This window comes from Nomascus leucogenys, chromosome 14, assembly GCF_006542625.1.
Source record: "Nomascus leucogenys isolate Asia chromosome 14, Asia_NLE_v1, whole genome shotgun sequence".
Classification (NCBI taxonomy): domain Eukaryota; kingdom Metazoa; phylum Chordata; class Mammalia; order Primates; family Hylobatidae; genus Nomascus; species Nomascus leucogenys.
This window is the reverse complement of record NC_044394.1, coordinates 73,897,155-73,911,531: the sequence shown is the minus strand read 5'-3', so window position 1 is coordinate 73,911,531 and position 14,377 is coordinate 73,897,155. Positions and strand designations below refer to the sequence as shown.

Sequence of the window (14,377 nt, the reverse complement as noted above, 5' to 3'; positions counted from 1 at the left end):
GGATATAAATGGTTGGAAAGGTGAACTTATGTATGTTACATGTGGTAGATATTCAATAAATATATGTCAAATTGAGTTGTACTCATGAACTTTAAGCTTGTAGTGACTCCCTGGATTACAGTGGTCCAATTCCTGTATTCTACTTCTGTTCTAGTAAGATTTGATTGAATTATACAGGCAATAGTGGGTCATTAAAAGCTGCAGCGTTGGTCGGGCACGGTGGCTCATGTCTGTAATCCCAGCACTTTGGGAGGCCAAGTCGGGCAGATCCTGAGGTCAGAAGTTCAAGACCAGACTGGCCAACATGGAGAAACCCCATCTCTACAAAAATACAAAAATTTTTCGGATGTGGTGGTGCACGTCTGTAGTCCTAGCTACTCGGGAGGCTGAGGCAGAAGAGTCGCTTGAACCCAGGAGGCAGAGGTTGCAGTGAGCCGAGATGGCTCCACTACACTCCAGCCTGGGTGATAGAGCAAGACTCCATCTCAAAAAAAAAAAAAAAAAAAAAAAAGCTGCAACTTTGTGTGAGAGCGGAGAGGAATAGCTATATGCTATAATTTGAAAATGCTTGGTTTTCTGATCTCTCAGTTTAAAGATAATGGGCAGAGATTTCTTAATATGCACTCCTTAGTATACTGTTTAAGGAGATGTTAACAGATGCGACCTAAAAAAAAGAAGTTCAGACCCAAATAAATTTGCGAAACCCAGCACATGCCATCTGCTTTTGGAGAGTCTCAGTTGACATTAATGTAGTAAAGCTTCTGAGCAGCTTAGGCAAAAAGAAGCTTATTTTGTTCAAACATCATTTACTCAACTACAAACTTTTTTTTTTCCTACACACCTACTAACATTCACTGAGCCACTCACTGTTCCATGGAACAGCAGCTTTGGAATTATTATGGTTATTATTTTAGAATTTTGGGGTGACTAAAAACCTGCCTGTCATCTTCTTAGACACCAGTAGACCTTTAGAATATGCTGATTTCCCTAACCCAAACTAATACAAATGCTTTCTAAGTAAGCATGCTCCTATACCCAGTTCTTACACCCTATACCTTTAAACAAAATTAGCTTCCAGGAAAGTGTGACTTTGAGCAAGTTATACCTGTCTCTTTGTCTCAATTTGCTTAATCTGCAAAATGAGGGTATAGTATTAAGTTAACTCTAAGGGCCCCATCAAGCACAACATTTTAGATGTCTGTAGATCTGGGCTATACCTAAAAGATAATCATGTAACAGAAAAATCAAGATAAAAATACATTATCAATCATGTCAGTTTATTGGCTATCATGAGAGACATTTCTTATGATTCCAGAAACAACTGGGAGTGTGCCAGAGCCCAAGGAAGCAGTTCATGTTCAGGAATGGTCTGTAGGTGGCCCATCCAGAATAGCATGAACATGCAGGCCACAGCAGAGTGGCCAAGATAGATCCGTCTCCATCCTAGGCCTTTCAGAGACTATGAGAGTCTCCAAAGCCAAATCAATTCAGGGGTACCTTCAGATGCATCATAATTTTTTTGAAAAATCAAGAGTAGTCACGAAGAAGCAAACTTTCACTGAATTTTAAAGGCTTCTTCATTTTATTGGCCATAATACTCTTAAATTTTTTTAGTGTTTACTGTACCTATTACATTTTTTGTAGTAAATATTATTTTCCTGGTAGATCCTTACATTTCCTCTACCTGATATATATTAATATTTTATGCTGTTGTCTCTTGTATCAATATATCTTCTAAAATAAATAAGTTTTAAAACGACCAAGTACAGTAGGTAGCTTGGTTTTTTTTCTCCCTCCGTCTCTCCCTCTTTCTCTCCTTCTTTCTTATATTGTTTTTTTATTCACAGTACTGTGTTGTAATGCAAAGAATATAGGAGGAGTTGCAAGGCACAATTCCTGAGTTCTGTCAGTCTGCTAACTTGCCATATCTTCTAGGCACTTAATTTTGCCCTAAAAATTTATTTGTTAAAGTTGCTTTAGATTTTCTGTAGTACCTTGATTATAGTCAGGTTTCCCATAGCTGTGGACACTGAGATACTTTCTACTCATTTAAGTGGAACTAAACTAAAAAACAAAACAAAACACTTCCTCACCACAATCCTCTATTAAAACAATGAAACATTATTTGGAAGTAATGTATACAGAAAGAGTAAGTTATTAATGAAACGTTAAGTTTCATTGTTGCATTTTTCAGGGTGTGTGTGTGTGTGTGTGTGTTGAGATTACCTAATTTTTTTACTTTTTAATTTCAGAGTTATATTCCTCAGGTTGGCTCATTGATTTTTGCATAATTTACTTTCTTTGGCTGTTTATTTTATTTTATAACAGTCACGATTCTTTGTACTGAATGCCTGTGTGAGCTGGTCATTTATATCTGCTTATTCTAAACGAATCTGTAAGCATAAAAATGTTTGTGAATCAAATTTATATAGACTTGAGACACTTTAAATGATTCTGTCAGAGTATATTATAAGCAATTTCATTGTGTTTTCCTGGGGTAAATTAGGTATATTTATATTTTTAAAACGAATCTGTAGGATTATCTGTTTACTTGGTATTCTTGTACCTTTTTTAGAATTCTTACAGTAAAATGTGATTTCAGCTGTGAGTGCTGGGGATCAGATTTCAATTTAGACATCTATTGCCTCAATGTTTGCTGTGAGGCAGTTTCTTGTTTTCAGTAGATTTGAACTTTATGCTCTATCTTTTAGCAAATTAAAAGAAAAGGGAAAACAGAAATCAAATCAGAAGAGTAAATAGTCATTGAACTCCTGTGATGTACAGGGCACAGTGCATGCCAGGTGCTTGAAAAATAATGTTGTTTTTTAGAGTTGATGAATGTAACTCATTACATTTAACATGGCTAGGCATCATACTCTGCCTTGTTACTCAATCTTATACTTAAAGCAGAAGTTGAATAGGGGACTCAGGAGAAGTAAGGAAAACAAGTAGGGCTATAAGATTTCTTTTCCTTTAATTTTCTTAAGTTTTTTTCTTAACTTTTTATATTTAAAAGTTAAAGGTAATACATGCTGCCTGTTTGTTTGCCCTTTTTTTCCCCTAAAGAAAGTACAAAATAACCACACACACATAAAATCTCTAATCCTGCCATCCAGAGACATACACTGTAAAATATGGGGGTATATTCTTTTTGTCTTTTTTCCTTTGCCTTTATTTATTATTGTAGAATTGGGATCAATTTTTTACTTCATAAAATATTGTAAACTTTTTTTTTGTTTTTTGTTTGTTTGTTTGAGACACTCTCACTCTGTTGCCCAGGCAGGAATGCAGTGGCATGATCTTGACTCACTGCAGGCTCCACCTCCCAGGTTCAAGCGATTCTCATGCCTCAGCCTCCCAAGTAGCTGAGATTACAGAGGCGTGTGCCACCACACCCGGCTAACTTTTTGTATTTTTAGTAGAGACAGGGTTTCACTATGTTGACCAGGCTGGTCTCAGACTCCCAAAGTGCTGGGATTACAAGCATGAGCCACCATGCCTGATCTGTAAACATTTTTTATGATCCAAAGTTTTTGATTTTTTAATGACTGCATAATATTCTACCACCGAAATGTATCATAATATATTTGACCAGTCTTCTAGTTTTAAATGTGTGTAGTGTTTCTCGTTTTTCTATTTGTTTTACTATGTCGGTATTTTATTATATGAATAGATCTTTGTGTGTCTCCCTGATAATTCTTTCAAAATAATCACAAAAAGTACAAGTTGTATGTCAAACAATATGGATATTTTAAAGTCTTTTTAACATACCTATCAATAATATGAGTGCATATTTTATTGTGTCTTTGCCCAAATTGAGAATTGTGAATTTTTAAGCTTTTTATAATTTAAAAATAGTTATTCATCTTCATTAAAATAGAAAGAAATAGGCTTTGTTTTGCAATCACTAGTAGCATAAGTAGATTACTAGACACACATCTCTCTCCAAATAAATGAGTAGCATCAGAATGTTCAATCTTGATCAGTTTTTGTACAATTTGTACTTTTTTCCAGATCAACTTAATCATACATTTTGATACCTATTAGTATTTCATATGTTGCATTCAAATGAAATTTTTTTCTTGCAGTATAGTAAACCAGGGAAAAAATGGAAGGTTATGACTCAGGAATTTATTAATCAGCACACAGTGGAACACAAAGGAAAACAAATCTGTAAATACTTCCTGGAAGGGAGATGTATTAAGGTAAATTTATAGAGGTATCATAAGTCATTTTAACTTCCAAAATAATCTTTAAAATTAGTCTTTTGGGGGATGGTGAATTTTTTTCTCTTCACATGTAGTTGTAGTAAAACTAGGTCTTTAAAATGTATCTTGCATGGAAATACCGTACATTAGAGCTCATTTAATTATGTTCTGGGACAATAACATAATTTGTTGAAATCGGATTTGTTTAAAAGACACATAATGCTACATGGCAAGTACTGTTCAAAGTACAACTAATATTAAATGATTTAATCCTACAGTGACCCTACAAAGTAGTTAATGTTGTTATCCCCATTTTATTCATGGCACCAAGAGGTTGAGTAAGTTCCCATGGTAGCTCAGCAAGAAATGATGAGTGCTGGTTGCCAATTCAGGCAGTATCCTGTGAGGTCTTGCTCACTGTGCTGCCTCAATGCATGTAGCTACATCCACCGTCTCGGGCAGGAATTCTAAGGGGTCATTTGAGTTATTATTTGTTCATTATTAAAGACTGAAGATAATGATCATAATTTTACCATGAGACACCATGTAGAAAATTCAGCTGTTGTTTCTTTGTTTCTCTTTGTTTCTTACCTTTTTTCTTTTTCTTTTCTTTTTTTTCTTTTTTTTTGTGAATAGGGAGATCAGTGTAAATTTGATCATGATGCAGAGTTGGAGAAAAGAAAAGAGATCTGCAAATTTTATTTACAAGGATATTGTACCAAAGGAGAGAACTGCATTTATATGCATAATATCCTTTATTTAAAATGTATGTTAAATAAAATGCTGGGGTTTTAAAGCATCATTGAGGTTTTAAAAAATAATAAATATACCCTAGAAAGCCTAGTTTGGTTTTAAATTTAAAACAACACATTACATAAACCCAGTCTGGTTAAACTTTGTACTTCAAAAGAGCAAACTGACTTTTATTCTTTAGGGAAATGAGATAAATGCCCTTTGGAAAAAATTCTGTGAAGGGAAGTTACTTTAATATAATCAGCTTAAAGTGTTTCAAGAGATTGTGCTTCCTGAAGGAGTAGTTGGCAAAATACTTATTTTATTCCATAATTATTTTACTTAAGTTTGGGAGTAATAAATTATCATTGTGAAAATTATAAAAGTCTTATCAAATCTTACCACTCAATGGTAGATGCTGTATATTCTTCCCCACTCTACATTTAAATTTAAATTGTATTCCTGCTTCTACCCAAATTGGAATTTCACTATATATAGTGTTCTGGTCCTTTAAAAAAATGTATTCTGCAATGTTTCCATGTTAATTTTCCCCCAAATACCTATCAGGTTGCTCAGTACCACTTATGACTAATGAAGCTTTCCCCCACAGAATTGAAACTGTGTCACAGATAAAATATTTCTATATATGGATTTTTTTTCTGGACTTCATGTTTGGCTCCATGGATTTGTTCACCCTCATGTCTGTCTTGCTTTGCTGTGATTATTTCTGCCACAACAGCCACTGTAATATTTGGTAGATTCTGATGTTTATTTTTCCAGATAAATTTTTAAATTCTGTTGTCGTGTTTAAAAAATGTGAAACAAAGAAAGTGAATAAAACGAAAAATGCCTGTTATCATAGATCAAAATGTCAAAAAATGGAACCATGCAATTACCAGAGGAATACATGATAAATTGGAACAGAAAAATTTCCTGTGTCTCAAAATCCAGAAGCCAAAAGGGAACAGATTGAAATTTTGACTCCATGAAAAAGCTTGCATTTGCAAAACAAATACATATAACATGAGCTAAATAATAAGATAAATAATAAAGTGAGAAAGATTATGTGTAATTTATATCACTTACGAAGAGGTCATACCCTTAATATATGAGTTTCTAAACATTGAGAAGAAAAATGAGGCAAGAGATACAGATAATTCACAGAAAGAGAAATGCAAATGGTCCCAAAACATATAGAAAGATGTTCAATCTTGTTCCTAATAAGGGGAATGTAATTTAAGCTACACTGATATAACATTTGCAGCTGTGTCAGGTTTGCAAAAATAAAAAAATCGTGACAGCGAAATTTGTTAGCAAGGATGTGAGAAAACCTTGATGCTGGCAATGTCAAAATGGTGCATTCCTATGGAGGAGAGCTTGGTAAATGCAATATGCATTTACCCTTTGAGCCAGCAATCTCACGTTTTGCAGTTTCTCCGCAATAGACCTGGACAGTGATTACTGATGGCTGCTAAAATCATGAGGTGAAAAGTTAATTAGGAACTTTACAATTGATGGATGGAGCTGACAACACCTGAAAGGACTGATCAGTCTTAACATTACTAAAAAGAAACAACCAGATATTAAATGCCTTTTGATATGATACAGTAGAGAGTATTTGAATACCATCTATCACCAGTATTAAAGTTAACAAATGATACAAAAATAAAAGGGAAAGGGGAACTTCTAGAAATCAATAAAAGTAACTTGGGAGATATATTAACTAGATACAATTTGTGGATCATCTCTATGTCCTGATCTGAAGAAAGGAATTATAAAAACATACTTTTTTAAAAGTCTGGAAAATTTGTATATTGACTGGTTACTAATTGAAATTAGCACATTAATTTTGCCAGGTTGGTAATGAAGTCGTGATTGGTAAGAAAAAGTATTTCTGGCCAGGCATGGTAGGTCACACCTGTAATCCTAACCTGTGATGCTGGGGTGGGAGGATTGATTGAGGCCAGGAGTTGGAGACCAGCCTGGGTAACATAGTGAGACACCTCCCCCACTCCCATAACTAATTTAAAAGAGGAAAGGGGCCGGGCACAGTGGCTCATGCCTGTAATCCCAGCACTTTCAGAGGCCGAGGCGGGTGGATCACCTGAGGTGAAGAGTTCAAGACCAACCTGGCCAACATGGTGAAACCCCATCTCTACTAAAAATACACAAATTAGTTGGGGATGGTAGCGTGCGCCTGTAATCCCAGCTACTTGGGAGGCTGAGGCAGGAGAGTTGCTTGAACCTGGGAGGCGGAGGTTGCAGTGAGCCAAGATGGTGCCACTGCACTCCAGCCTGAGCAACAGAGCAAGACTCCGTCTCAAAAAAAAAAAAAAAAGGAAAGAAACAATAGAAACAATAGTCCTTATCTGTTGAGAATAGGTATGGAAATATTTACAACAAATGATGAAAGTTGTTGAACCTATGAGGTCAACATGAGAGGGACTTCGTTTTATTATTCTCTCTACTTTGGTATGGTTGATGACCTTCAAACAAACTTAGAAAAAAAATCCTAAGTAATGTCATCCTACAGAGAACCATGCTTGCAGTATGGCATAAAGCCTTTCAGACTTTTTTTCTATGCTGGTATGTATGTATGAATGGATCTGTATATATTTATACACATAATTTTTTATTTTTGTGAGACGGAGTTTTGCTTTTGTTGCCCAGGCTGGAGTCCAATGGCGTGTTCTCCGCTCACTGCAACCCTCCCGGGTTCAAGCAATTCTCCTGCCTCAGCCTCCCGAGTAGCTGGGATTACAGGCATGCACCACCACGCCTGGCTAATTTTTGTATTTTTAGTAGAGACGTGGTTTCTCCATGCTGATCAGGCTGGTCTCAGTCTCCCGACCTCAGGTGATCCGCCTGCCTCGGCCTCCCAAAGTGCTGGGATTATAGGTGTGAGCCACCGGGCCCAGCCTATACACATAATTTTTTACAAAAATGAAATCTATAATGATTGTGAATATTGTATTTTTAAATTTAACATTTACATTAATATGGACTGTATTTTAATACACAGTGTGTTATAAGGACCTTTTTTTTCCCATATGATTAACTCATTGTCTCATCTTTACTGATTTAAAATGGCATCTTTACCAGACCCTAAATTCTCATTTGTACACAATTCGGCTTCTATACTACTCCTATCTATTGTGGTATTTGGTTATTCCCCTCTGTAAGAGTATGTTTGGTATTTGGTAAGGCAAATACTCCTTCCTTTTTTTAAAAAATGTAATATTCTCAGGTCAGAAGTGATTTGGCAAATAGTAAAAACAAAATGTAATGAATTTGTCCTATTCAAGAAAAATAATTTTTTTCAGATTTGACACATTTCTTTAGAAAACAAATACTTTATTCTGTTTCTGAAAGCTTTCCATCTATTCTTATGGGGTTTTTGTTACATAGTTATGCCGTTTGTAAATAATAATAATTTTACTTCATTTACGATATTTATACCTCTTATTTAATTTTAATTGTATTGGCCACATTTCCAGAAGAATGTTAAATAATAGTGATTGTGGCAGACATAAACATGTTTTAATGATAGTGCCTTTTTGTTTTAGCTTGTGGCTGCAGTTTTAAAGTAAGTTTTAAAAAATCAATTAAGAAAGTCTATTTTTATTTTACTAAGAGGATTTTTTTAAACCTGAAAAAGAAATCTAAAACAGATTTTGAATTTTATCAGTTGCCTTTTGCATCTGCCAACATGATCATATAATTTTTTTCTTGACCTTATCAGTGTTTACAGTAATAAATTTCCTAAAACCGTCCAGCTATTCCCTGAACATGCATCACCTGAGAGTGGTATATTTTTCACTATACTTCTAGATTTAATATTTTCTCTATAAGTTTGTCTCCAAAATCTTAAGATTAGTCTGTAGTTGATTATTGGGATATTTGCCTTTAACATGACATATTAAGCCTCTTAATTTTCTTTATAAACATATGCTCTTGCTACAAAATTTATATAATATTTTATTTTATTGTGAAAAGTAACAGAGCTTATGTAATTATAATAGTGTTTGCTATAATCGTGATAAATGTTTTTTTCCTTTAAAAAGTGGCTTTCTAGTTTTAATAGAGAAAAAAGCTGTTGGAATGTTTTTGTGTAATTAAAATATTTAACCTTAATAGAATTAAAAATAAGCTGATGTGATTATAGTAAATTCAGTATAATATATAATAATACAGCCTTATTGATTCAGCACAGTTATGGTTTTGTGTGTGTATGTGTTAAGAACACTTAGCATGAGTTCTACTCCCTTAAAATTTTAAGTATACAATACAGTATTGTTGACTATAGGTACAATGTTATATAGCAGATCTCTAGAACTTAATCATCTTGTCTAACAGTTGTAGATTTTGGTTTAAAAAAAATTAGACCTTGATTTTACTTGGTCTTTTCCTTAATATTTTTATTTACATGAATTTCCATGCAAGTTCTATCATAGTGGAGCAAAATGTTACCAGGGAGACAACTGTAAATTTTCCCATGATGATCTAACTAAAGAAACAAAGAAACTTTTGGACAAAGTGAGTAAGGTTTTTGTACCTTGATTATGTCCCTCCACAAATACATTTGACTTGAATCATATTTTATAAGTGATATTTTATAAAACTGCTGAGAAATTGAAAGTTTACTGTTTTATATTTTATTCTATTTGAGCAATATTCTTTATCTTTTTGAACCTCATTCTGTTTATAAAAAATGAGGAGTTAGCTATCTCCAAACCATTTCAACTGTTTTTTCTTTCTCTCTCCCTTCCCTCCTTCCCATCTTCCCTCCTTCCCTCCTTCCTCCCTCCCTTCTTTCCTTCCTTCCTTCCTTCCTTCCTTCCTTCCTTCCTTCCTTCCTTCCCTCCTTCCTTCCCTCCTTCCTTCCCTCCCTCCCTCCCCTCGCTTGCTTGCTTTTTCTTTCTTATTTCTCTCTCTCTTTGTCTGTCTCTTTTCTTTTCTTTTTTTTGGCAAGGTCTCGCTGTGTTGCCCAGGCTGGGTGTAGTGGCGCGATCTTGGCTCAGCTTACTGCAACCTCCACACCCTGCTCCTTGCCAACCCCCTGCCCTGCACCGCCCCCGCCCCCGCCCCTGGGGCCATCCTCCCACCTCAACCTTCTGAGGCGGGAACTACCATGCCCAGCTAATTTTTGCATTTTTTGTAGAGACGGGTTTCTCCATGTTGCTCGGGCTGGTCTCTTGGGCTCAAGCGATCCAGCTGCCTTGGCCTTCCGAAGTGTCGAGATTATAGGCGTGAGCCACTGCAACCAGCCCATTTCAACTTTAATATTATTTTTCTACTAATCAAACTTAAGTCTTCTAGTTTTAAATGTGAGGAAAAGACTCGCTTTGAAATAGTAATCTTTGCCAATTATTTTTAGGTGTTGAATACTGATGAAGAACTCATAAATGAAGATGAAAGAGAATTAGAGGAACTTAGAAAGCGTGGCATAACTCCTCTTCCCAAACCACCTCCAGGGGTTGGGCTTCTGCCAACCCCTCCAGAGCATTTTCCCTTTTCTGATCCTGAAGACGATTTTCAGACAGATTTCTCTGATGATTTTAGGAAAATTCCATCTCTTTTTGAAATAGTTGTAAAACCTACTGTGGATTTAGCGCATAAAATTGGGAGGAAGTAAGTGAAAAACTTTCAAAATGACATCAAATTTTTTTTCCTGAAAATTATCATTAAGAAACTAAGTCATACTCCAAGCTAATCATGTAATTAAACTTGGTTAGAGATAGCACATATCTAGCATGCATGCAGATGGTTGCTTCCCCCTTTGTTTTCCGTTCCCACCTGCTGCTTGCCATCAGTGCTTTCCCATATGGAATCCTTACACAGCTTCTGAAACCTCTCAGCATAGTAATCCTGAGGGACCCTGCCTGGTGGGTGGATTTGGCATCTTCACTTGATTATGAGGCTGCATTGTCATTGATAATGCCTTCAGATTGTGGGAAATAGGTCTCCACATATTTGATTATTTTTGAAGAGCAATTCCTTAGGCTATTGGCGGAAAACCTCTGGATCCAGATTTTCATTTTCTAACACCATCATTCCAGCCCTGCTGCCAGTCCCCCAGCGTCTGTGCACCTGGGCCCTAAGTCGCATTGTTGAGCATTCGTTTAGTCCTGACAACTCAGGAAAGCAAGGAGGTCTCAGCCAATGAGGAACAAGAAATCTATAGCAAATATCACAATTCATTTGAACCATTAAAAGTATTTCTACTAATGTCAAGAAGATAAGTATGTCTACTATTTTGGTAATACTATATATTGTATCCTGGTCAATGAAATAAGAGAAATAAAAGTTACAAAGATTAGAAGTGGAGTGGCAGCCTAATTATTTGGGAAGTTTCCCTCAACCCAAAGGAATCAACAGACAAAACTATTGGAAATAATAATTAAATTAGCAAGATGTCAAGAAAGAAGAGCAACATTCACAAACTGAATGTCTTTTTATATGCCAGCAATAACCAATTACAAATTGTTATAAAAAGTTGGATGTTTATATAGTAGATTCTGATTTTATTGTAAAAGGTTATATATGCCTGAAAAAGGGGACTAGTAGGAGAGAACCAATAAAAATTTTATCTCTGGGTAGTGGGATTTGGGGGGATTCTTATTTATCTTTGTGCTTTTCTGTGTTTTTCAAAACAGTAAGTTTTAGAACAGCTAACGGTAAGCAGCAAGTGGGCTAAAATGAAAGCAAGAGGTCTATTTTGTGTTTCTACCTATCGATGATATGGAACAAATTGCTTCTTAAACACACAGTATTCTATTCTGATATAAAAAAAGTACTTAACCAATATCTGTTTAGAAGTGTTAACATTCTTGTTTGTTTCTTTTTCCTTGAACTAAGAAATATTATTATTTCTGTCTACAGGCCACCAGCATTTTATAACAGTGCCTCACCACCAGGACCACAATTTCAGGGAAGCAGTCCACACCCTCAACATATCTATAGTTCTGAGTCAAGTCCAGGTCCTGGACCTAACATGTCTCAGGGACACAGTAGTCCTGTGATGCACCCAGGCTCCCCTGGACATCACCCATGTGCAGGACCTCCTGGTCTACCAGTGCCACAGAGCCCACCTTTACCACCTGGTCCACCTGAAATTGTAGGTCCTCAAAATCAAGCTGGAATACTTGTTCAACCAGACACATCTTTGACACCACCAAGCATGGGTGGGGCTTACCACTCCCCAGGCTTTCCAGGACATGTGATGAAAGTACCCAGAGAGAATCACTGTTCTCCAGGTTCATCATACCAGCAAAGTCCTGGTGAAATGCAGCTCAATACCAATTATGAGTCCCTGCAAAACCCAGCTGAGTTTTACGATAATTACTATGCACAGCATTCTGTACATAATTTTCAGCCACCCAGTAACTCTGGTGGTAAGTTTACTTTTTGAAATAATTTATTCCTAATTTAAAATACAGTCCTATTTTTCATTAAAAGCATGATAGAAACGTATGTTTTAAGTAAAGCTAAGTAAAATTGATAAGATTGAAACCTTAAAATGTTTTCAGTTTGCCAAACTTTTGAAACAATAGAATTTTAGATAACTTTTAGAAATATTTTTAAATGAAATAATTTGATAATCCAGTGTGCCTGTTATGAAAGCTTTCATTTCTTATGACTCTGGTGAAGTTTTGTGCTCACTCAATGACTGTCTCTCCCCATGTTATACATGTAGATGGGATGTGGCATGGTGAATTTGCCCAGCAGCAGCCTCCTATTGTTCAAGACTCACCTAACCATGGGAGTGGGTCTGAAGGCAGCAGCACTAGGACGGGCCATGGCCCTCTGCCTGTACCAGGCCTCCTCCCTGCAGTGCAAAGAGCTCTTTTTGTCAGACTTACTCAGAGATACCAAGAAGATGAAGAACAAACCAGCACCCAACCTCACAGGGCACCAAGCAAGGAAGAAGGTGTGTCAGAAGTTATTGATAGCATCTTACCTATTTGGATGGGTTAAAATTTTTAAATGGCCGAGGCAAGTGAATCACCTGAGGTCAGGAGTTCGAGACCAACCTGGCCAACATGGTGAAACCCCATCTCTACTAAAAATGCAAAAATTAGCTGGTCGTGTTGGCATGTGCCTGTACTACCAGCTACTCTGGAGCTTGAGGCAGGAGAATCGCTTCAACCTGGGAGGCGGAGGTTGCAGTGAGGCTAGGCAACAGAGTGAGACTCAGTCTCAAAAAAAAAAAAGAATTAAAAATGAGCTCTCTCTTCTATTTCCAATGTATTTCATAGCCAGTATCTTGTGATTGTGGTTTCAGTGCCATTAATTGCATTAATACTTAATTGCAAAAGGTTTGACTTGAAGCAGTGAAAACATCTGAAGCTAGAGTTCAAGGTTGTGCAGACTTGCAAGTAATTAAGCCTTTTGCTTTTTTTTTTTTGAAGAAAATAAATAGAACAGGAAAAGGACACCTTTCAGTTTAAGGATTTTGAATTCTAGCCCAATTTCAAAATGATTCAGTTATTAGAGATATTTTTATGTCATAGGCTATATAATTAGGGATCTGCTATAATAAGAAATATTTTTAAATATAAAAAGATTATATGGAAACTAAGTTTATCTTAATATTTTTGATATTGGTAAGTATACAACATTAATTCAGTAAAGGATGAGAAAAGTTTAAAGCATCCAGTTCTGTTTATGAATTACAAAACTGATGTTTGGCCACTCTTAAACATGACATTTATGAAAAACTATGTAAAACTATGTAACGCTAGGTAGCTACAAGCTATTATATGAGCATTTAAAATATATATATTTATAATTTTTAAATTATTTTTGTGGGTACATAATAGGTATATATATTTATGGAGTACATGAGGTATTTTGATAGAGGCATGCAATGCATAATAATCACATCAGGGTAAACAGAGTATCCACCACCTTAAGCATTTATCCTCTGTGTTACAAACAATCCAGTTACACTCTTTTCGTTTTTTTTTAAACGTAGAATTAAATTATTATTGACTATAGTCACCCTGTTATGCTGTCAAATACTAGGTCTTATTCATTCTTTTAAACTTTTGGTACCCATTAACCATCCCCACTTCCTCCCTATCTGCCAGCTACCCTTCACAGTCTCTGGTAACCATCCTTCTACTCTCTATGTCCATGATTTCAATTGTTTTAATTTTTAGCTCCCACAAATAAGTGAGAACAAGAGAAGTTTGTCTTTCTGTGCCTGGCTTATTTCATTTAACATAATGACCTCCAGTTCCTTGTTGTTGCAAATGACAGGATCTCATTCTTTTTATGGCTGAATAGTACTCCATTGTGTATATATGCCACATTTTCTTTATCCATTGTCTGTTTTTTGTTTTGTTTTGTTTTAAGACAGAGTCTCACTCTGTTACCCAGGCTGGAGTTCAGTGGCACGATCTCAGCTCACTGTAACCTCTCCCTCCCAGGTT

The 14,377-nt window shown here is 35.8% G+C and overlaps 1 protein-coding gene across 1 annotated transcript in view; it reads left to right on the top strand.

Moving 5' to 3' along the window:
* The window catches only part of ZC3H6 (zinc finger CCCH-type containing 6), a 58,911-nt gene that overhangs the window by 37,005 nt on the left and 7,529 nt on the right, over nt 1-14,377 (top strand). Inside the window, exons 6-11 of the mRNA XM_030827625.1 lie at nt 4,089-4,205; nt 4,845-4,956; nt 9,367-9,476; nt 10,318-10,571; nt 11,823-12,334; nt 12,637-12,870. Coding sequence (XP_030683485.1) covers nt 4,089-4,205; nt 4,845-4,956; nt 9,367-9,476; nt 10,318-10,571; nt 11,823-12,334; nt 12,637-12,870 — 1,339 coding nt within the window. The remainder of the gene's footprint in view (nt 1-4,088; nt 4,206-4,844; nt 4,957-9,366; nt 9,477-10,317; nt 10,572-11,822; nt 12,335-12,636; nt 12,871-14,377) is intronic.